Source organism: Spermophilus citellus (assembly GCF_964194105.1).
Source record: "Spermophilus citellus genome assembly, chromosome: 10".
Lineage (NCBI taxonomy): Eukaryota > Metazoa > Chordata > Mammalia > Rodentia > Sciuridae > Spermophilus > Spermophilus citellus.
In genome coordinates, this window is record NC_138197.1 from 75,923,905 (window position 1) to 75,946,240 (window position 22,336).

A 22,336-nucleotide genomic window follows, 5' to 3' on the forward strand; every position below is an offset into this window, starting at 1 on the left:
TTGCATACGGATTTCCAGTTTTCCCAGCACCATTTGTTGAAGAGGCTATCTTTTCTCCAGTGCATGTTTTTGGCACCTTTGTTTAATATAAGATAGTTGTAATTTTGTGGGTTAGTCTCTGTGTCCTCTATTCTGTACTATTGGTCTACCAGTCTGATTTGGTGCCAATACCATGCTGTTTTTGTTACTATTGCTCTGTAGTATAATTTAAGGTCTGGTGTAGTGATGCCACCTGCTTCACTCTTCCTGCTAAGGATTGCTTTAGCTATTCTTGGTCTCTTATTTTTCCAGATGAATTTCATGATTGCCTTTTCCATTTCTATGAGGAATGTCATTGGGATTTTGATAAGAATTGCATTAAATATGTATAGTGTTTTTGGAAGTATAATCATTTTGATAATATTAATTCTGCCCATCCAAGATCAAGGTAGATTTTTCTATCTTCTAAGGTCTTCTGTAATTTTCACTATATAGATCTTTCACCTTTTTTGTTAAGTTGATTCCAAAGGTTGTTTTTTTTGAGCCTATTGAAAATGGGGTAGTTTTCCTAATTTCCCTTTCTAAGGATTTTTCACTGATATACAGAAATACCTTTGATTTATGGGTGTTGATTTATGGGTCTGCTACTTTGCTGAATTCATTTACTAGTTCTAGAAGTGTTCTGGTAAAACTTTTAGGGTATTCTAGTGTATAATCATATCATCAACAAATAGTTCCAATTTGAGTTCTTCTTTTCCTATGTGTATCCCTTTAATTTTTTTAGTCTGTCTAATTTCTCTGGGCAGTGTTAAATAGAAGTGATGAAAGAGGGCATCCCTGTCTTGTTTCAGTTTTTAGAGGGAATGCCTTCAATTTTTATCCATTTAGAATGATGTTGGCCTGGGGCTTAGTATAAATAGCCTTAATGATGTTGAGATATGTGCCTGTTATCCCCAGTTTTTCTAGTGTTTTGAACATGAAGGGGTTCTGTATTTTGTCAAATGTTTTTTTCTGCATCTATTGAAGTGATCATATGATTCTTATCTTAAAGTCTATTGATGTGATAAGTTACATTCATTGATTTCCATGTGTTAAACCAACTTTGCATCCCTGGGATGAAACCCACTTGATCATGGTGCATGATCTTTTTGATATTTTTTATTCGATTTGCCAGAATTTTATTGAGAATTTTTGCATCTATGTTCATTAGAGTTATTGGTCTGAAGTTTTCTTTTTCTGAAGTGTCTTTTTCCTGGTTTTGGAATCAAAATGATAATGGCTTCATAGAATGAGTTTGGAAGTGCTGCCTCTTTTACTATTTCCTGAAATAAATTGGAGAGTATTGGTATTAGTTCTTCTTTAAAGGTCTTGTAGAACTTGGCTGTGCATAATTCCGGTCCTGGGATTTTCTTGGTTGGCAGAATTTTGATGGATTCTGCTATCTTTTCACTTGAAATTGATCTGTTTAAATTGTGTATATCATCCTGACTCAATTTGGGCAAATTATATGACTCTAGAAATTTGTTGATGCCTTCAATATTTTCTATTTTATTACAGTACAGGTTTTCAAAATAATTTCTAATTATCTTCTGTATTTCTGTAGTGTCTGTTGTGATATTTCCATTTTCATCACGTATGTTGCTGATCTGAGTTTTCTCTCTCCTCATCTTTGTTAGCATGGCTAAGGGTCTGTCAATTTTATTTATTTTTTTAAAGAACAAACTTTTTGTTTTGTCAATTCTTTCAATTGTTTCTTTTGTTTCAATTTCATTGATTTCAGCTCTGATTTAAACTATTTTCAGTCTTCTGCTTTTGGTGTTGATTTGTTCTTCATTTTCTAGGGCTTTGAGATATAGTGTTAAGTCATTTATTTGTTGACTTTTTCTTCTTTTAAGGAGTGAACTCTATACAATGAACTTTCCTCTTAGAACTGCTTTCATAGTGTTCAAGATATTTTGATATGTTGTATCTGTGTGTTCATTCACCTCTAAAAACTTTTTAATCTCTCCTTGATGTCTTCTGTAACCCATTGTTCATTCAGTAGCATATTATTTAGTCTCCAGGTGAAGTGGATTTTATTTCTTATTTTATCATTAATTTCTAATTTCATTCCATTATGATCTGATAGAATGCAGGACAGTATCTCTACATTTTTATATTTGCTAAGAGTTTCTTTTTGGCATAGTATATGGTCTATTTTAGAGAAGGATCCATGTGCTGCTGAGAAGAAAGTATATTCTCTCATTGAAGGATGGAATATTCTATATATGTCAGTTAAATCTAAGTTATTGATTGTATTATTGTGTTCTATGGTTTCTTTGTTCAGCTTTTGTTTGGAAGATCTTTCTAGTGATGAAAGAGGTGTGTTAAAGTCATCCAAAATTATTGTGTTGTGGTTTATTTGACTCTTGAACTTGCGAACAGTTTGTTTGATGAATGTAGATGCTCCATTGTTTGGGGCATATATATTTATAATTGTTAAGTCTTGTTGGTGTATGGTTCCCTTGAGCAGTATGTAGTGTCCTTTTTGATTGAATTTAGTTTGAAGTACTCTTTATTTGCTATGAGGATGGAAACCCCTGCTTGCTTCCACAGTCCATGTGAGTGGTATGGTTTTTCCCAACACTTCACCTTCAGTCTGTGAATGTGTTTTTCTATGAGACGAGTCTCTTGGAATCAGCATTTTGTTAGTTTTTTTTTTTTAATTCAATCTACTAGTCTATGTCTTTTGACTTATGAGTTTAGGCCATTAACATTCAGGTTTATTATTGAGACATGATTTGTATTCCCAGCCATTTTTGTTTACTTTTGGTATTTAATGTGACTTGTTTTCTTCTCTGATTAGATTTTTCCTTTAGTATAATCCCTCCCTCTTTCATTTCCTCTTCTTGGAATATTTTGCTGAGGATGTTCTGTAGTTCAGGCTTTCTAGTTATAAATTCTTTTAACTTTTGTTTATCATGGAAAGTTTTTATTTCATCATCAAATCTAAAACTTAGTTTTGCTGGATATAAGATTCTTGGTTGGCATCCATTTTCTTTCAGAGCTTGGTATGTGTTGTTCCATAATCTCCTGGCTTTGAGGGTCTGGGTTGAAAAATCTGCTGAGATACAAATTTGTCTCCCCCTTATACGTGATCTGTTCCTCTCTCTTGTGGCTTTTAAGATTCTATCCTTATTCTGTATGCTAGGCATTTTCATTATAATGTGCCTTGGTGTAGATCTCTTGTAATTTTGTACATTTCGTGTCCTGTAAGCCTCTTATATTTGGTTTTACAATTCATTCTTCATGCTTGGGAAATTTTCTGATATTATCTCATTGAAGATATTGTGCATTTTTTTGGTTTGAAACTGTGCCTTCCTATATCCCAATAACTCTTAGATTTAGTCTTTTGATGATGTTCCATAATTCTTGGATGTTCTGTTCATGGTTTCTAACTTTCTTCACCATGTGATCAACTTTATTTTCCAGATTGTGTACTTTGTTTTCATTATCTGATGTTCTTTCTTCCAAATGATCTAGTCTGTTTGTTATGGTTTATATTGAGTTTTTTATTTGATTTAGTGTATCCTTCATTTCAAGGATTTCTGATTGGTTTTCTTCAGAGTCTCTATCTGTCTCTTGAAGAAATATTTGGCTACCTATATTTACTCTCTTATCGCAATGTTGAAGTGATCAATTTTTGCTTGTATTTGCTCATTTAGGTCATTCTTTAATTCACAGATCATTTTAATTATGAACCTCTGAACTCCTTCTCTGACATTTCATCAACTTTGCTGTCCATGGGTTCTATTATTATAGTGTCCTGGTTTGTTTGAGGCACTTTCCTCCCTTGTTTGTTCATGTTGTCTATGTGTCTTCTTTTCTTGCAGTGTGGATCTGAGATATTACAGTTTCTTCCCTAAATTCTTTTAGTACCTGTGCAGATTGTCTGTACCTCACCTTGATATTGGGCTTCCAGACCCTGCTGGTGTCCCTCAATGGATGCTACTGCATCCTGAATCTGAGACCTGCATAAGTTGGAGTGGGTGTATCTGGGCCACTGGGCTTGACCTCCAGTGGTAGTCTGCTGGACGGAAGGGGCAGTCCTGTGCCAGAGGCTAGGCTCTGTTGGTTTCTTCCCCATGGGGGGGGGGGTGAAGCGGGACTACTGAGAACCTGGAACCCATGTGGCTGGATTGGAAGGTGTGGGCTGGATCTCTGTTCTTGCTGTATTCCATTGTTAAGAACCAGCAGTCCTGCACCAGAGGCTGAGCTCTGTCAAGTGTCCACCCTGCCAGGAAAGGTGTGTATCAGGCCCACTGTGCAGGTGGGCCCCACAGAGGCCAGTGTGCATGGATCTGGGCCACTCGACTTGACCTCCTGCAGTAATCTGCTCTTTATATGTTTCCATGTGTGTTTATACATAAATATCATGTGTATACTTATATGCAAATATTCACATATTTATATATGTATTTAAATGCATAGATATATATGTACTTATTTGTAATTAGTGTATGTCTATGTCTCGGAATCTCTGAAGAATTTGATTTTTTTCTTTACTCCTTTATTAAATAATGGTCATAGGAATATTGATATCTTGAAATTTGCCTTGGTACATTGTTTCTTTCAACTACTAGATTTTGAGGATGCAGGGCTAGAATGCCACATGAAACTTTAGAAGGCATACACTAGTTATAAGCATGTACACACATCTATACACTTATATGCAACATTTGAACATATGTATGCACACATAATGTATATATTTAAACACACACACACACACACACACACACACACACACACATACACACTCTTGTGGATCTCTATGTTCTGGAAGATTAAAACTAAGACCAGGGGCTGGGGATGTGGCTCAAGCAGTAGTACACTCACCTGGCATGCATGTGGCCCGGGTTCTATCCTCAGCACCACACACAAACAAAGATGTTGTGTCCGCTGAAAACTAAAAAATAAATAAATAAATATTAAAAAAAAAAAAACTAAGACCAAGTAACAGCAGCAGATCATGGGCATCTTGAGAAAAAGACTTGGTGCTAAGTGTGGCCTATATTTACTATTTCTAAAGACAGCAGCTTTCTGAGCCTTCATTCATTCATCCATCTACTTCCTTATTGAATAAAAAAATTTCATTAAATTTGTGGACTGTGGGCACAGGTTAATGAGATAAAGTTTTGCTTCATTTGGACTACATATGACTCATTGAAAAGTACTTAATATTAGAAACTTAATCAGCACACCACTCAACTTTATAAATAATACTTTCTTTATAAAATACATGTAATGCTTTTTAATAATATCCTGAGTAAAATAACAGGAGAAAAGTTTAAGCAATTAAATATGCTATTAAATATACTCACACAGTTTCTAACTTATGCATAGTTCTTAATAGTAATCCTTTTCTTACAGAGCTTTATCTAATAGTAGTTTTGGCCACTTAAAGTCTAATAAACAGTCAATGCTTTGTTCAGTATTGTATAAATACCACTTCAAAAGGCAATTAGTTTCATTTGTTGTCCAACCATAAATCTTATTCATAGAGAAATTGATATATTTTCTGTGCTTCCCAGCAATCCCTCCTTGTTGTTTGTAGGGGTTTGGTGTTTGGGATTGGGGTCCCTGATGACTTCATGGCTGTGGCATGCTTGGTGCTGCAAAAGTTTCTGTGCAAAGGCATAGGTTGCCTGGTTGCTATGGTAATGCCCTTTATGCTAGAATCTTATCAACTTTGACCTTAGGCATATAAATCCTGGAAATAAAGACACTTGCTTGCTTGATAACTAAAATGTCTCACCAAGCTCTGGTGCTCCTGGAGCTGCCCACCTAACAGTAAATTCAGACAATGTACCTTCTTAAGAACTGCACAAATCTCTTAACATTGCATATTTTAACTATAAAATGTGACTGCAGAATAAGCAACCTTACTGATACTCTAAACAATAATGTAGTTATGGTACTAATGACCTAATGTAACCTATTGTTATAAATAGGCTGCTTGGACAAAGGGCCACTCTGCCACCTTCCCAGCCCTGCACCTTGTCTCTGTGTCTCCTTTCTTTGAGATTCTTTACACCTGATGCCCAACGAGGGGCTTGAACCCCTGGCCCTGGGATTAAGGATCCCATGCTCTATCAACTGAGCCATTTTTCATCTCTTCTCAACAGGTTCATGCTATAGCCAACAACTGTCCTCACCTTTCGAGACCCTATGTAAAAATGTGTAAATCCACAAGTTCCACTTTCTAACATACTTTGGATAGATGTTACCCATTTCTCTCCTTTTCATCCTTACTCCTTTCTTCATGTTTTTTATTGATACTCATTCTAAGTTCATTTGGGCTAGTGCCTAAAGGTCTAATAAGGTATCTACGTACATTTCTCATTTATTACTTTGTTTTGCCACCAAGGGCAAGCCTATTCTATAAAAAATGGATATGTCCTCACATATACATCTCATGCTTTTACACAATTTTGTGATCAATAAAATATAAATTTAAATCATAAAATTTCTCATATCCTATTAGACATGCTTTGGTTAAACAAACACATCATACTCTTAAAACTTAACTTTAATATAAAACAAAAAAAGTAGATCCAGCCTCTCTCATAGTAATAATGTTAAATGTTATTTTATTTACAGTTAATACACTCAGCATACAATACAAACTTTATACTCACAATTGGTTTTCTGCTTTGGATAGGCATTTTATTCCCACCAGCCATTACCAAAAATTTATGTAATATATAGATTTCCACCAGACCCAGGAGGACAAGACCCTATGCCTCTGATCACATGGAGAAAAGGATAGACTGCTATGCCTATGTCAACAGGTCCAGTTTGGATTCAGCTCAATGCATGAGACTTATCAATTATAAATGGACATAAGGAACTTCACAACCTGATTCCCAAGTTTTGTTTGATTGTGGATGAGGAAAATATCACCAAACAAAAGGACAATGATCACTCTCCTCTAAAGAGAAGATACACTGAAAGAGGATCCCAAGCTACTAGACTTCCAGTGACTTGGGGAAATACAAAATGTTAACAACATCAGTTCAACAGCTGTTGGCTCAAATGGGGTTAAAATGTCCTCCAGAAAACTTAGTTTCTGCTTTGATTCATAAACTCACACAGAACTCTGTAAATGCTTTGGTCTTAACAATAATGTTGTTCTTTTGTTGTACCCCAGCTATGGAAATTCAGTACAGTCAGACTCCTTGACTTCTAAAACCCATTATGCTATCTGGGTTCACTTGGCTAAAATTGTTATATACCTACAAAAATGTCTCATGGTACCCATTATTGTCTTAACAGGCTAACTGTGTTCTTACCATCCCTACAGGATTTAATAGGCCACCATCCTGCATAATGTATGCATAAAAGGGTTATTCCCTTTGATACAAACTGTGATGATTCAGTGAGCCTTCTCTCTAAGACAAAATTTGACACTTTAACATTTTACGTAGTGGGTATCCCTGGACTAGCTGTCGAGGCTACAAAACCACTATAAAACTGAACTATGTTATAGTAAATGATATTGATTATACCTCTATGGCAATTAATATGCTTCATGAAGAACAAAAACAACATCGTCACACCATATTTGACAATTGGGCCGCAATTGATTATTTGTTACTATTACATCGTGAAGCACGTCAAGAGTTTAATAATAAGTGCTGCTTTAACTTAAGTGATAACAGTAATTCCATTTCAAAGGAGTTAAATTACTTTAATGATATCATTGATAAGATATGACAAAATGATGAAGGTTTAGACTTATTGGATTGGCTAACTTCGTGGTTACCCAACTTTACTTGGGTCAAACAATTATTCATAGGTGGTTGTTTACTAATACTGGGATTGTTATGCTGTACTTGCTACAACATAACAATACCTACCCTACTTTTTTTTGCCTTCACCAACATTAAGAAGGAAACAAATATTATTCATCCAAAAGGCCTTTTAAAAACCAAGAAAGGGGAGCCTTAGGGGTTCTGTGTTTGGGATTGAGGTCCCTGGTGGCTGTGGCATGCTTGGTGCCTGGAAAATTTTATGTGTAAAGGCATAGAATGCCCAGTTGCTATGATAATGTCCCCCATGCTAGAGTCTTATCAGCTTTAACCTTAATCTTAGGCACATAACTCCTGGAAATAAAGGAACTTGCTTGTTTGATAGCTACAATGCTTCATCAAGCTGCCCACCTAACAGTAACTTCAGACAAGTTAACTTCACAAACCTCCTAACATTGCATATTGCAACTATGAAATATAAGTGCAGAATAAGCAACCTTACTGATATTCTAAACAATAATGTGGTTATGGTACTAATGACCTAATGTAACCTATTGTTATGAATAAACGTGGCTGCTTGGACAAAGGGTCTCCTAGCCACCTTCCCTGCCCTGCACCTTGTCTCTGTGTCTCCTTTCTTTGAGATTCTTTACAGTTATTCACACATTTCTGCCACTCTCCTCAAAGATTAAATGGTATTAATTATTTTAATTTTAGAAGATATTGAAGATAGCATTATTAAATGACTGTACCTAAACAGTTCTCTTAGCCTTGTGTGAATTAGAGGTAAAGAAAAATAATTTTTATGAAAGCGTAAAGATAATATAGAAAGTAGATACATAGAACTGGAAAATGCCACCATCATTCCTGAGTTATCAAGTTGGTCCTAAAAAAAAAGAAGGAGGAGGAGGAAGGGGAGGAAGGGGAGGGGGAGGAAGAGGAGATGAAGACAACAATGACAAATGTGGTTTACTTTTATAGAAACATTAAAGAAGTTTGCCAAGTGAGCAAGCAAATAAACCAATAAAAAAAGAAACATTAAATAAGTAGATTTTTTAGAAAAATATTTTTTGATGTGGTGGCACAGGCCTATAATCCCAGCAGCAGGAAGATCACAAGTTCAAAGTCAGCCTCAGAAACTTAGTGAGACCCTGTCGCAAAATAAAAAATAAAAAGGACTGGAGATGTGACTCAGTGGTTAAGTGCCCCTGGGTTTCATCCCTGGTATCAATAAAGAAAAAAAAAGAAAAAGAAAAACATTAAGGCATTTATTCTTATCTTAGAGGAGTTTAATTAAGTACAAAATGAGACAGAAAATGCCATGCAATGTTTAAAAATAACTCCTATCCTCTTTTTCTATTCTAATTAAATTATCTCTTTATTTGTTTCACCTTTCCAAGTAAGTGTGCATATACAGACACACATATAATTAAGACTCTTCCAAAAGTGCCTGGTTGTATGATTCTTACTAGACTTCATGGGTGATAATCTCTCGTTGTTCTATCTTTCTCTTTCTTTCACTTTTTTCTTGCAGTAAGGGTGATTAAACTCAGGTCTTCAGGCAAGCTAGGCATGTGCTCTATCACTGAGCTAGATCCCTAGTGCCAGATCTTTTTTTTTTTTTATTGTTGTTCACAACATTACAAAGCTCTTGACATATCATATTTCATACATTAGATTGAAGTGGGTTATGAACCCCCAATTTTACCCCAAATGCAGATTGCAGAATCACGTCGGTTACACATCCACAATTTTACATAATGCCCTATTAGTAATTGTTGTATCCCCCCTCCCCTCCCCTCCCATCTTCTCTCTCTACCCCATCTACTGTAATTCATTTCTCTCCTTGTTTATTTTCCCATTCCCCTCACAACCTCTTATATGTAATTTTATATAGCAATGAGGGTCTCCCTTCATTTCCATGCCAGATCTTAATGATTATAATTTTGTTTTAGCCAACCACCACCTGTTATAATTTCAAGTGATTCAATGCTCGGTGTATGAATGTTGCTTTGTTGAGTATTTTTTAATATCTAGAAATTCTGGAATGTTTCATGGAAATGAGAATTAAGGAAATTCCAATGTGAGATAATGTTAAGGAGTTTTCATTCTTAGCAACCATTTAACTTTGCTAGAATCAACTTCCAAGATGATTATTCACTAATGAAAATCAAATGACTATGTATACGTTTTTGTATCATACAAACAATAATGTGACATTGTCCAGTGATTACAAACACAGTATGAGACAGTGAATGCTACATACATACAATTTACATATGCTTGAAGGAAGACTTTTTAATGAAATATTACAGTGTGAACAATAAAAATTACTATAAATAATTTATTGAAAGTCTATAAAAATGATCATCAATGTTTGTCTGATACATTTTTCATAAAACCTCAGCAATCAGAATTTCATTGTTTTACAATACTTTACAATACTATTTCACCTTAGAGCATAAGGCTGAACTTTGAATAATTCTGGGGTTAGGGTTGACAAGTCCCTGCACAGTTGAAAATTAATGTATAACATTAATTCTTCCAAAGATTAATTACTGATATCCTGCTGCTAATTGGAGGCCTTACTGAGTACATGAACAGTCAACAAACTGCTCATGAGGAAATGATTAGCATCATAGGGTGTTTTAAGGGGGTACTTGCAATACTTGAGCTCCCTAAAATAGCAACAAGAGATGGCCACAAAATGAGTATGTAGTATAGTATTATAGTATAGTAGTATAGTATTACTATGGTTCATTTCAAGCATCCTTTACTTGTGATTACATGTCTCCTCACTGGAAATAGCACCATTTATTGTGTTTATGTGCAGAATTTCTGATAGATTTTAAGTTTCTATAATAGATTTGCATATGTTTTGTGGTAGTAAATTATAAACTAGATTATTATCTCTATATATTTTATGCATTCATGATATAACTTTCTTTTAATTTTTTTTAATATTTCTAGGTTATGTAGCTTGTCTGCAAGTTTTTTCAAATTGTCACAAATCTCCAAAAAAAAAATGTGCATGTAAGTGGACCCAGGAAGTTCAAAGCCATGTTGTTCAGGGTCAATTGTATTAATTTTGGAAGAATTTATAGTAATTTTATGTATTTTATTTATCAACTGTTATAGTCAACTTATTCAGATGTGTTTGTCAGTCAATGTGATCAATTTTACCTTACTCTCTCTTTTTCCAATCTGTATCATCTAACTATTGTGTACATGTATTTAACTCAACATATTGCTTTTTCACATTCATGATTTTCAGTTTCTCATTTCTGCTTACTTATTATAATCTTACAAAAGCACTGTTTTCTTTCTTTACAAATTCCTCAATAAAAAATCATAATCAAATAAAACTATCATTTACTTTTCACTTTGTGGAAACATTATGTTAGAATTTGCTTGGGAAAAATAGTGTAGGCCATTCCATGAAAGCACAGTGGTAAAAAAAAAATAGCTGAGTGCTAAAAGACATTATTGTATAGAAGAAAAAGTATTTCTGTTATGGACTTAGGAAACACATAGAGCTCTTTACATTAATCAGATATCAGACCAAGTTGAAAATCAAGAAACTAAAACCTGTCCCTTACTTGTATCTAGTTGGACTCATAGCTACTGTCCCAAGATAACAAATTTTCTTTGACACATTGGGCTTGACGGAATCATTAATTATAGCAACTGTGCTTGAACAAGTTGTTTTTTATTTTTTACAATTCTCAACTACCTCCAAAATCATTTCTTTGACATAATTATAAAATAATGGAATAAGCTAATTAAGCTAAAAAATCATTTTTTGAATGAGTGAAGAGAATGGAAACTTCTGTGAAAGAGACAACAGAAGGATGAAGACAGTATTTTAGATTGACTAATAGAGGAAAACTAGTACATTCAGAATTCAGATCTCACCATTTCCAAGCCATTCTATAGAGTGAATATCACACCATTCTAGAGTCTTTGTTATTTTCTTCATCATGTCAGTAGGAAAAAACAATTTTGTATCAGTTGAAAAAATCTAAACACCATTCAGGAAAACAATTTTTGACAATAACAATTTCTTTATTTCCAGTTACATCAAAGAAAGCATTTTAGAGAAATTTAGATACATATTTAAGTATTTCATATCAAATAAGTTATATATATACACCATACTTTTCCTTTCTTAAAATTTGACTGGCAGAAACAGAGAAATTCTGAGTTAAATAATTTACTTTAGGGAAAATATTACCAAGGGAAAAATAATAAAGTAAGTATCGTATCTTCTAAATATTGCTTCATTCCACCCACCACTTCCGCCAAGGAAAAATAATACAAAAATCAGTACAGCCTCAAATTAAACAACAGAGAAACTCATTGTCTTTTTTTCTTTTTGGATTCTGGTAATTTGGTACTGGGCCACTCTACCACTGAGCTACACCCCCAGTTCTTTTTATTCTTTTTATTTTGAGATAAAGTGTTGCTAACTTGTTTAGACTGGACTTGAACTTGCAATCCTCCTGCTTTAGCCTCCCATGTAGCTGGGATTACAGCTGTGTACCATCTTGCCCTGCCAGAGATAATATTTGTGAAAACACATTTTATTTTAAATTTCTATTTAATATATGCACACATTTTACTACATTTTATTGATAAATTCATTTAGAAAAGAATTTAGTTTAATAACATATTTCTGATCACATCAAAAAGGAATTTTAGAGCAATTAAGATACAAATTTTATCCTTTTAATAAAAAATAAATTTTATACTTAATTGTTGTTTTAGTAAACTTCTTATTTTATAACTATCTATTTTGTGAGTAAATTCACAATCTATCTTGATTTGATATGAGAAACAATAGGGATTTTTTATTTACCTAAAATTTAATTACACAGGTACAAGATCTATATATTAACTTTAAAATAGTTAAGACCCTGTTTTTAGGCTAACTGGAACAAGAGGTTATATATATTTGATATACAAATATGCCTAACCAACAGAGTGAAATGAAGTATTTGAAATAATTTATGTATTTTTTCATTCAATTTTGCCTCAAGAGGTCCATTTTTCCACAGAATCACATTCATTAATTTGCAGAAAATACCATCCTCTGGACCATGCTCTTGAAGGCCTGCTTTACTTGCTGATTTCTTAGTGTATATATGAAAGGGTTCAGGAGAGGAGCCACTGAAGTGTTGAGCACAGCTACTCCTTTGCTTAACGTCACCCTCTCCCTTGCAGAGGGCTTAATGTACATGAAGATGCAGCTGCCATAAGAGAGGGAGACAACTATCATGTGGGAGGAACAAGTGGAAAAGGCTTTTTTCCTTTGATTTGTGGAAGGAATTTTCAGAATTGTCCGGATGATATTTGTGTAGGAGAGAATAACTAATGTTAAGGTGACCATGAGTGTTACCACAGCTAAAAAGAACGCCATGAGTTCTAGAAAGTGAGTGTTTGTGCAAGAAAGCTGCAGAATTGGGGAAGAGTCACAGATAAAATGATCAATTATATTGGAGGCACAAAAATCCAACTGCAGCAAAAGGAGGATTGGTGGAAAGATGATCAGGAATCCCGCAAGCCATGAGCTGAAGACAAGAAGGATGCAGACTCTGCTGCTCATGATGGTCGTGTAATGAAGAGGTTTGCAGATGGCCACATAGCGATCATAGGACATAGCAGCCAGGAGGTAAAATTCTGTCACTCCCAAGAAGATGAAAAAAAATAACTGAGCCACACAACCGTTGTAAGAAATTGTTCTGTCTCCTGTCACAATAGTGACGAGGAATCTGGGGATGCAGACAGAAGTGAATGATATTTCTAGGAAGGAGAAGTTCCGAAGGAAGAAATACATGGGAGTCTGCAGATGAGGATCTGAAAGGGTGAGGATGATAATGATCAGGTTCCCAGTCACACTTAGCATGTAGGTAACAAGAAGAAACACGAAAAGTACAACCTGCCACTGTGGGTCGTTTGTCAGTCCAAGAAGAATGAAATCTGTTACTGCAGTGGAATTTCTCATTATTTTTTCTCTTTATCAAGGTATCCTCTAGGTTAATTCTAAAGTAGGTGAAGAAATAAGAAACCCATTACACTAATAAAGAAACAAGTAGAAAAAAATTTTTTTTCTGTGTCTGGTTTATTTCACTTAGAATAATGTCCTTCAGGATTATCCATGATGTCACAAATGCCAATGAGGCAGTATCTCCTTTACAAAGCTAAATAATATTCCATTGTGTGTGTAGATGTATATACATATAAATAATTTTATATATTATGCTATATTTAATATATATATATATATATATAGTAATGTCTTCAAAGGGTACAGATATGTGGAATAAATAGAACTACAGAATTAATATATGACATGAGTACTATAGTTGATGTTATATTGTATCCTAAAAATTTGCTTTGAGAGCAGACTTTAGGTGTTCTTGTGACAAAAAATATACAGAAAGGTGATGGGTGGGGTAATTTGCTTGACTGTAGCAATCATTTCACTATATATATATATATATATATATATATATATATATACCCACACACATATATAACATGATTATACACCTTAAACATATACAAGAAAAAGGAAAACATGTAAACACACACAATTTTAAAACAACTGCTACCTTTTGTTTCAGAGAAAAATAATTTTGTAATGCCTTAACACAAAATACTTTTTTAAAACTCTGTTATTGCAAATATTAATTATTCCTTTATTTCCTTCATTATATTCTCATAATTTTAGTATGAATCTCTGTCTTCTGAATATTTCAATATATTTTTTTAAAACAAGGAAAAAGATTAAAATCTTTAAAAAAATACACTTGAGAACTCACTCCCAGTATAGCACAGTACTCTGGAGTGACTTTTTGATGTTGCTTTCCTCTTAATTTAAAAATATTTTTTACTTTAAAGGATGTCTTTCTCTTCCTCCATTCAAACCTTTACAAACTATGAAGATAACTCAGTCATCCAAAGCAATGTGTCCATGATAATCATATATGTAAATATCCAATGTATAGGAGGATACTACCAGTCTAAGTTCAAAATTTTGTACTGCAAGACAACTACCAATCTGTTCAAATGGCCTCTGTTATATAAAGCAGTACTTAAATTTTCACCAATTTTACTTTTGTAAACTGGAGGCACTCCTATTTGTCTTATTTTCCATACAATAAAGCACTTTCCCATATTACTTCTTCTGTTTTTGAATTCAACATTCAAGGTAAGGTTTGAGGAGGCAAAAATCATTTTTTGTTTTTGTTTTTGTTTTGCATCTCGTATCACTATTGGTGTCACACAAAATTTGTTTGTTCATGTCAAATGTTATTTAAATTCTTTAGTTATACTTTCATATAAGATCATTTTCAAAATTCTTAAGTATCCAAATTCTCTAAATCTATATTTCTCTTTTGCTTTCCAAGTTTTCCACAGTTATTAGCGCTATAGAATAGAAAAACATTTCTTTAGGATTAGAGAACTAGTTTAATAGTTGAATCAATTTTACCCCAATTTTTAATCTATAAATGATCTGAAAGGCATATATTCCAACTTTTCATTATCTGCTCTTTTGTTCTCATAGGATAGGCAGATTTTTGTCTTCTACTTTTATATAATGGGTGTTAATCACTGTATATAAATCCACATTGAACCAAAGTAAAATATAAAGTTTATATGCTCTATCTTAAAAACTATCAAGTAAATTATTTTGGATCTTGTACAAATATTATTCCTAATTTTTCTGGCATTGACTATAGTACAAATGATTGTAACCTGATATCTAGACACACACAAACACACACACACACACACACACACACACACAGATCATATATTTCTATCAGTCACTAAATATTTATGCTATAATGAACAAAAGTATTGTATTATTTTATTGACTTCCAGCATTTTTGAAATTGTCTTTCACTTATATATTTCATGGAATTTGTGTGGTTTCATTTTAATTATATACAATGTATATAACAGAAATTGGTTGTATGAATAAAAGTGTATATTATTAAGAAATATTATATTCTTCAAAAACATACTTAGTTTTGTGGTAAATATGACTACTTTAGCCAAACAACGTTCCTAATGACTTATTAACTTGTCTAAATATGCCTACTTTGGAATTGTTCAAGAACTTTTCAATCTGCTTTTCCTCTGTCATCTTATAATTGTAACCAGATACTCAAAATGTTAATTAAAGAACAAGAAGAGCTTCTCTACAGTGTTCACAAGAATGGTACACATTAATCCTTTTGCATACAGTACCCAAATATACTAAGGATGGAAGGTCCCAGGTTATCCTACCTATGTCTCTTAAACAAGTGTTATCTTGATACTTGAAATAAGTTAGGTTGAAGTGAAGGCTAATTGTAGTGTCTTCCCAAGCCTGATGAACAAGATGATATAACCTATTTTACAGAAGCAATGTTATTCAGGTGAGCCCTAATTTTATCTTCTTTATTTACAATGGGCTCAAGGGGATTAGTTGAATGAATAAACAAAAGACACCTTGGAGACTGGTGTTCTCAGGACACCAAGTGCTTAACAGTAGTCCAAATTAGTATTTAATTTCAAATGAAATACATGGGTGATAGTGGTCTGAAATCAAAGTTCAGGAAGGCTTAGAACAATTTCCATTTTCTTCATAATCTATGATTTCACAAGGAGAAGAAACAAAAGAACAGATTAATAGAGATTAACACTCTAGCAGCATACAAAACTGTGAAAGCACGAGTTTTTCTATTTTAGAGAAAAACTAAGAATTCATTGTGATGGTTTAGAATGGCCTAAAGCAATCTCCATTATTCTACATCACAAAAGATATAAGGCTACCTTTTAAGGTTTTACAGTTTCTCTGACTGATAACATAGAAAATCTGGTCATGTTTATCATTACTACCATTTATTCATTTACTAATTATTTTGGCATATTTATTATGTGTTGAATTCAAACTTAGTTTTTATTTTTTTACTCTTACTGAAGGAGTGAGAATTTTATATTATTTAAAAATCTCATAGTGACTTATCCAAGTCCATCGCAAACAATATTCCTTCACAGTTTATCTTATTACACACTGGTTTGAACTAAAAAGACTCCATTCACATCATTATTTTTATAGTTTTATTTAGTTGATGCTTATCAGGTATCCATGTACATAAATATTTAAAATTCAATCAAAATTTGGGTAGATCACTGTTTCTTTGGTAGAGATGAAATTATTTAATACATAAAATTGCTATGGTAAAGAAAAAAGCTAAGAAATACAGAGTATATGCACAAGAAAGAAACTATCAAAAAGAACACCTGTATTAAACTCATGTATGTCACAGAAATTTATCAATAATCAGAATCAATACTTGAGTAATATGCTTTAAGCATGCTCATGTTTAATTAAAAATATCATTGGAAAAATAATGATATGTGTTTGTCTGTAGGTCAGAATCATTTAAAACTATTCTTTATACAATATCTGTAGTTAAATGAAGACAAGTGGAAATGGTCTTAATCTATAGAACTGATTTCATGTTAACTTGATATCTGCAAAATCCCTGTTTCCAAAGAAGGTCATCTTCAGTTTCCAGGTGGACCTGAATTGTTGAAATATATTACAAAACCAATACAGTATTGAAAACCCAGGCATAGAATAACAATTTAAAACCATGCCATACCTCTCATGAATGTAACAATTTATATGGTTTCACAAAATTTAGCAGATCTTTCATTTATATCAGTATTTTCCATAATGGTTTATAGACATATAACTCTGACAGAACATAACTGATTAAACCTTAAGTATACAATTTAATCAAGAAGTAAATGAATATTTTAATATAGCTTTTTAAAATAATGCCATTGAAGACTGAAGACTGCCTTAAACCCATTGTTTTAGTTTACTAATGATAAGACCTTATCTTAGCTTTAGTTCATTTTGAAATTCAAGACTGAAATCATATTTTTCCCAAGTGAATGAAGGGATACTATTTATCAGTTGCCAATATGCAAAGTAAAGGAAAGAAAATATATGAATATGTAGTTTTGGTCTTTGTTTTACAATACCAAGAAGAAAAATTATTTAAAAATATGGTTACAACTATGAATAAGGAAAGAAAAGTTAAAAATTATGGATGTATTTTGTCTACAACATATTAACTAATTCTTTTCTTATTTGTATTTGTAACTTTCTTTTAGGTTCATTTGGGTGATCTCCAGTTTATAGCAATTCTGCATAAAGATGCTATGCATATTAACAGAGATGTGTTTGTAATAAATGTAAATTTTCACTTTACTTGGTTACAATAACTAGAAGTGGGATCGTTGAGATTTGTTGTTGTTATGTGTGTATTTAATATCACAAGAAATGTCAAATTCTACCATTATTTTCCCTATCTGCCATGTGTGAGTCTCTCTTGCTCCACCTCCTCTTGAGTATTTCATTTTCAAGTTTTGATTTTTAAATATTAGTCATTTTATTAGCTAGAGGATTCCATTGACTTTCATTTAGTTTACCCAGAAACCAGTTATATTGAAGATCTTTTACTACACTTAGTTGCCATTTGTATATGGCCTTTGGTAAAGTCATGTATTAGATATTTGGCCATGTAAAAGATGTGTTTCTTTTTTGTTGTGTTTTGACACTTCTTTACATATTCTGGATATACATATTTTCATTTGTTTGAATTACATATAGAATATAAAATATATAAAAAATATAATATAAATATATAACTGTTTTTTTTCCTTAGCCAGTTAATTTGCTTGATGGTTGTGGGACCTACAACTCCTTGAGTAATCATGTTTTTCCTTGCATAGATGCTCACTCTATCTGCCAAATTTGTCCCATTCTAGTTTATCATGGTGTGTGTTCTTATCAGAAAGATCCTTGATGATACTATATATGTTCTAAAAGCTCCAGTTGTTGAACTAGATGCTATGTTTCCATAAATAAGGAAAATTATTCATCAAAGTTCTGCCTCATTTCTTATAATGTAAAATGAGTTTATTTCTCTGAATCAATTTATTTAGCTCTTTGTGACAGAAATTAAAGAAAATAGTAAACTAAATATGATAATTGCTGGAAGAGAACCATGAGAAACAAAAACAAATGCATATTTTGAATAAGACAGTGCAAATGGTAATCCCCTTCATGAAGGCAGTGTGGGGTGTGTGTAAAAATAAGAATTTGCTGTCAGGTTTCTGGTTTCTTCCTCTAGCATATGAGCTGTATCAGCTTTGGTCTCTGATATTGGCAGTTTGACCTCTGGGAAACTCAGGTTTAAATTTAATCCTTGGTCCCATAGCTATATTTTTTTCATGAGTCCATTATTAAGTATTTAGATAATTGATTCAGGGTAGGTAACAACATCTTTTGCAAAATTAGTCATCTTATCCTCTTACTTACCATATATCTTCCTTCAAATGGGTATTTTGCTGGAAAGTCACATGGAACACAAACACCTAAATAATCTAGTTCCATTGGAAGACTCATTCAAGCACCAGACACTTTAATTTCTCTTTTGAAATGCTTGGCTACACAAGTGCCTGGTGCAAAATTTAACTAATGATCATGAGTCAGTGTAAAGTCTTGTATCTGGCTACGTTTAGGCTTCTTGGTAACATGAACACCAGATATACACCTGTTTAATGGCTACCAGTGAAGAAAAACTTCCACTCTTAAATATAATTTAGGGCCATACTTGTCCTAAATCAGAAATGGTATATTGCTATTTTCATTTCCATTGCTTTTAGTAATCTGACTCATTTCTCATTGCCTCTCTATATAAATTTAATAAAAAGTTTGTGTTTACTCATTTCTTTGTTTGATGCAATTTTTAGGTGCAAATTAACAAAAACAGTACAAATTTTAGCACTGTTTTAGATTCTTTAGAAATAACAACTGAGAAAAATGACAAAGACACCTATCCACATAGATTGGATAGAGACAAACAATGAATATGGTAATTCATTATGTTGATACACAATAAGTAAAAATTTTAATTTGTTAGATGTTGGAGATACTATAGAAAAATAGCAAAATCTCAAGAAAGGTAACCACTTTATCACGGAGCTATGTTTCCAGCCCCTTTTCTTTTATCTTTTATGATTGGTAGATAAGAATGACACATATAGAAGGATTCCTTGTAACATATTCATATAATACATATACATAATTTCATCAGTTTAATTCCCCAGTACCTCCTCTTACTCTTCCCACTTTCATCCTCTCATCCCCCTCTTTTGCCCTACAAACCTCTCTTCTTCTTCTTTTTTTTTAAGAGAGAGAGAGAGAGAAAGAGAGAGAGAGAGAGAATTTTAATATTTATTTTTTTAGTTTTTGGTGTACACAACATCTTTGTTTGTATGTGGTGCTGAGGATCGAACCCGGGCCGCACGCATGCCAGGTGAGCGCGCTACTGATTGAGCCACATCCCCAGCCCCAAACCTCTCTTCTTCTATCTTCATGAGATTGCTTTCTTTTCTCTTCTCTCTTTAACTTCCAACACATGATAGGAAACAAGATTCTTTACTTTATTGGTCTGAGTTATTTTGCTAAACATGCACTCTAATTCTACCAGTTTTACTGCAAATGGCACAATTTCATTCTTCTTTATGGCTGAATAAAATGCCACTGTGTATTTATATCATATGATCTTTGTACATCCACCTGTTTTTGCACATCAAGGCTGGGTCCATAACTTGGCTATTGTGGATTGCACTACACTAAGGATGGGTATACATGTACAGCTTGCTATATTGTGCTGACTTTATTCTTTAGATAAATGTCAAGAAGTGGTATAGCTGGATAATATTTCTTTTCCCAAATTTTCAAGGAAAACTAATTAAATTTTTAATCAATTATATAATGTTTATAATATTTCCTTTTGCAAAATAGTAAAGGGAATTTCTGGAAAAAGTAAGTAAAAAATCACAAAATATATTTTCAATGTATACTAAGTAAAATACACCAATATTTAAAAATATTGTCTATTCTATACCTGAGGATAATGTCTTTTCCTGAGCAAAACATGATATACATTTTTTGGTAAAACAATTATTATTAAAAGGTTCTGATCAACAAGTATTGGAAGAGTGGCATATCAGAAAGAGAGAAGATGACTAATTAGAGTGGGAAATAGATTAAATAAATGTTTATAAACTCTACAGAAAAAAGAATGAATGAACAAGAAAGAAAGAGAGAGAAATACTGATTTGAATTGGCTACTGAAATATTATTCTTCTATATTTTAATTACCACATCAATATGCCTTTACCTCAAGACACCACATTTTTTCATCTGCTTTTGAAAAACACAATCTTCCTTGCCATGTTGGTGAAAGCTTTCTTGACTTGCTGATTCCTCAGGCTGTAAATAAAGGGGTTGAGCATAGGAGCCACTGAGGTGTTTAGCACAGCCACTCCCTTGCTCAATGATAATCTCTCTCTTGCTGAGGGTTTAATATACATAAAAATGCAGCTAAAATAAGAGATGGAGATGACAATCATGTGAGAAGAACACGTGGAAAAGGCCTTTGTCCTCTGACTAGTAGAAGGAATCTTCAAAATGGTTCTGATGATATATATGTAGGACAGAAATATTAGTGCCAAAGTGAACATCAGAGTAAACAGAGCATAGGAAAACCCCATTATCTCTAGGAATTGTGTTTCTGAACAAGAAAGTTGGAGTAGGGGGAAGTAATCACAGGTAAAATGGTCAATGATATTGGACCTACAGTAATCAAGCTGTAGCAGAAACATGAGAGTAGGGAAGATGATTAAAAATGAGGCCATCCAGGAAGCAAAGACAAGCATTTTGCAGACTTTTCGATTCATGATTTTCATGTAGTGCAGAGGCTTGCAGATGTCAATGTAACGATCATAGGACATGGCAGCCAGAAGGTAAAATTCAGTGACTCCCAGGAGAATGAGAAAAAATAACTGAGCTATGCAGCCATTAAAGGAAATGGTTTTATCTCCTGAAATAATGGTACCTAGGAACTTGGGTATACTGACAGTTGTGAATGAAACTTCTAATAGGGAGAAATTCCTGAGGAAGAAATACATGGGAGTCTGAAGATGGGGATCGAGCAGGGTAAGGGTGATGATGGTCAGGTTCCCAGTGATGCTGAGCATGTAGGTGAGGAAGAGAAAGATGAATATTACTACCTGCAGCCTGGGGTCATCTGACAATCCCAGGAGGATAAACTTTGTTACTTCTGTGTGGTTTCTCATTCTTTTTTGCTTATTTTTTGTCTTATCAAACCTATAGGAGAAAGCACAAAGAAAAAAAACACAAGTTTTAGTTTAATAAATATCTAAGTTTGGATCTGGAATTATTCCATCTTTAGAGGAAATGGAAAGCCACCTGAGGGTGACAATGATCCTTTAATTTCCTCTGTTACAGTGAAAAATACTTTAGTCAAAGTGGATTAAGACATCATTTTGTATCAAAACTTCAATGAGATGCCATTTTGCCCCAGTTAGAATGATTATTGTTAACAAAATAAGCAAACCAAACAGCCCTGCCCCACAGATATACTGGTGAATATGTGGAGAAATAACTCATAAATTTTAGT

General features: G+C 33.2%; 1 protein-coding gene across 1 annotated transcript; it reads right to left on the reverse strand.

The window, feature by feature from the left end:
- Positions 1 to 12,840: 12,840 nt before the first annotated feature.
- LOC308658835 (olfactory receptor 6C75) lies at positions 12,841 to 21,992 on the reverse strand (the record flags this gene model as incomplete). The annotated part of the gene is made up of 2 exons (XM_081311754.1): positions 12,841 to 13,628; positions 21,845 to 21,992. The coding sequence occupies 2 exons, from the start codon at positions 21,990 to 21,992 to the stop codon at positions 12,841 to 12,843; spliced, it is 936 nt and encodes a 311-aa protein (XP_081167880.1).
- Between the last annotated feature and the right edge of the window lie 344 nt (positions 21,993 to 22,336).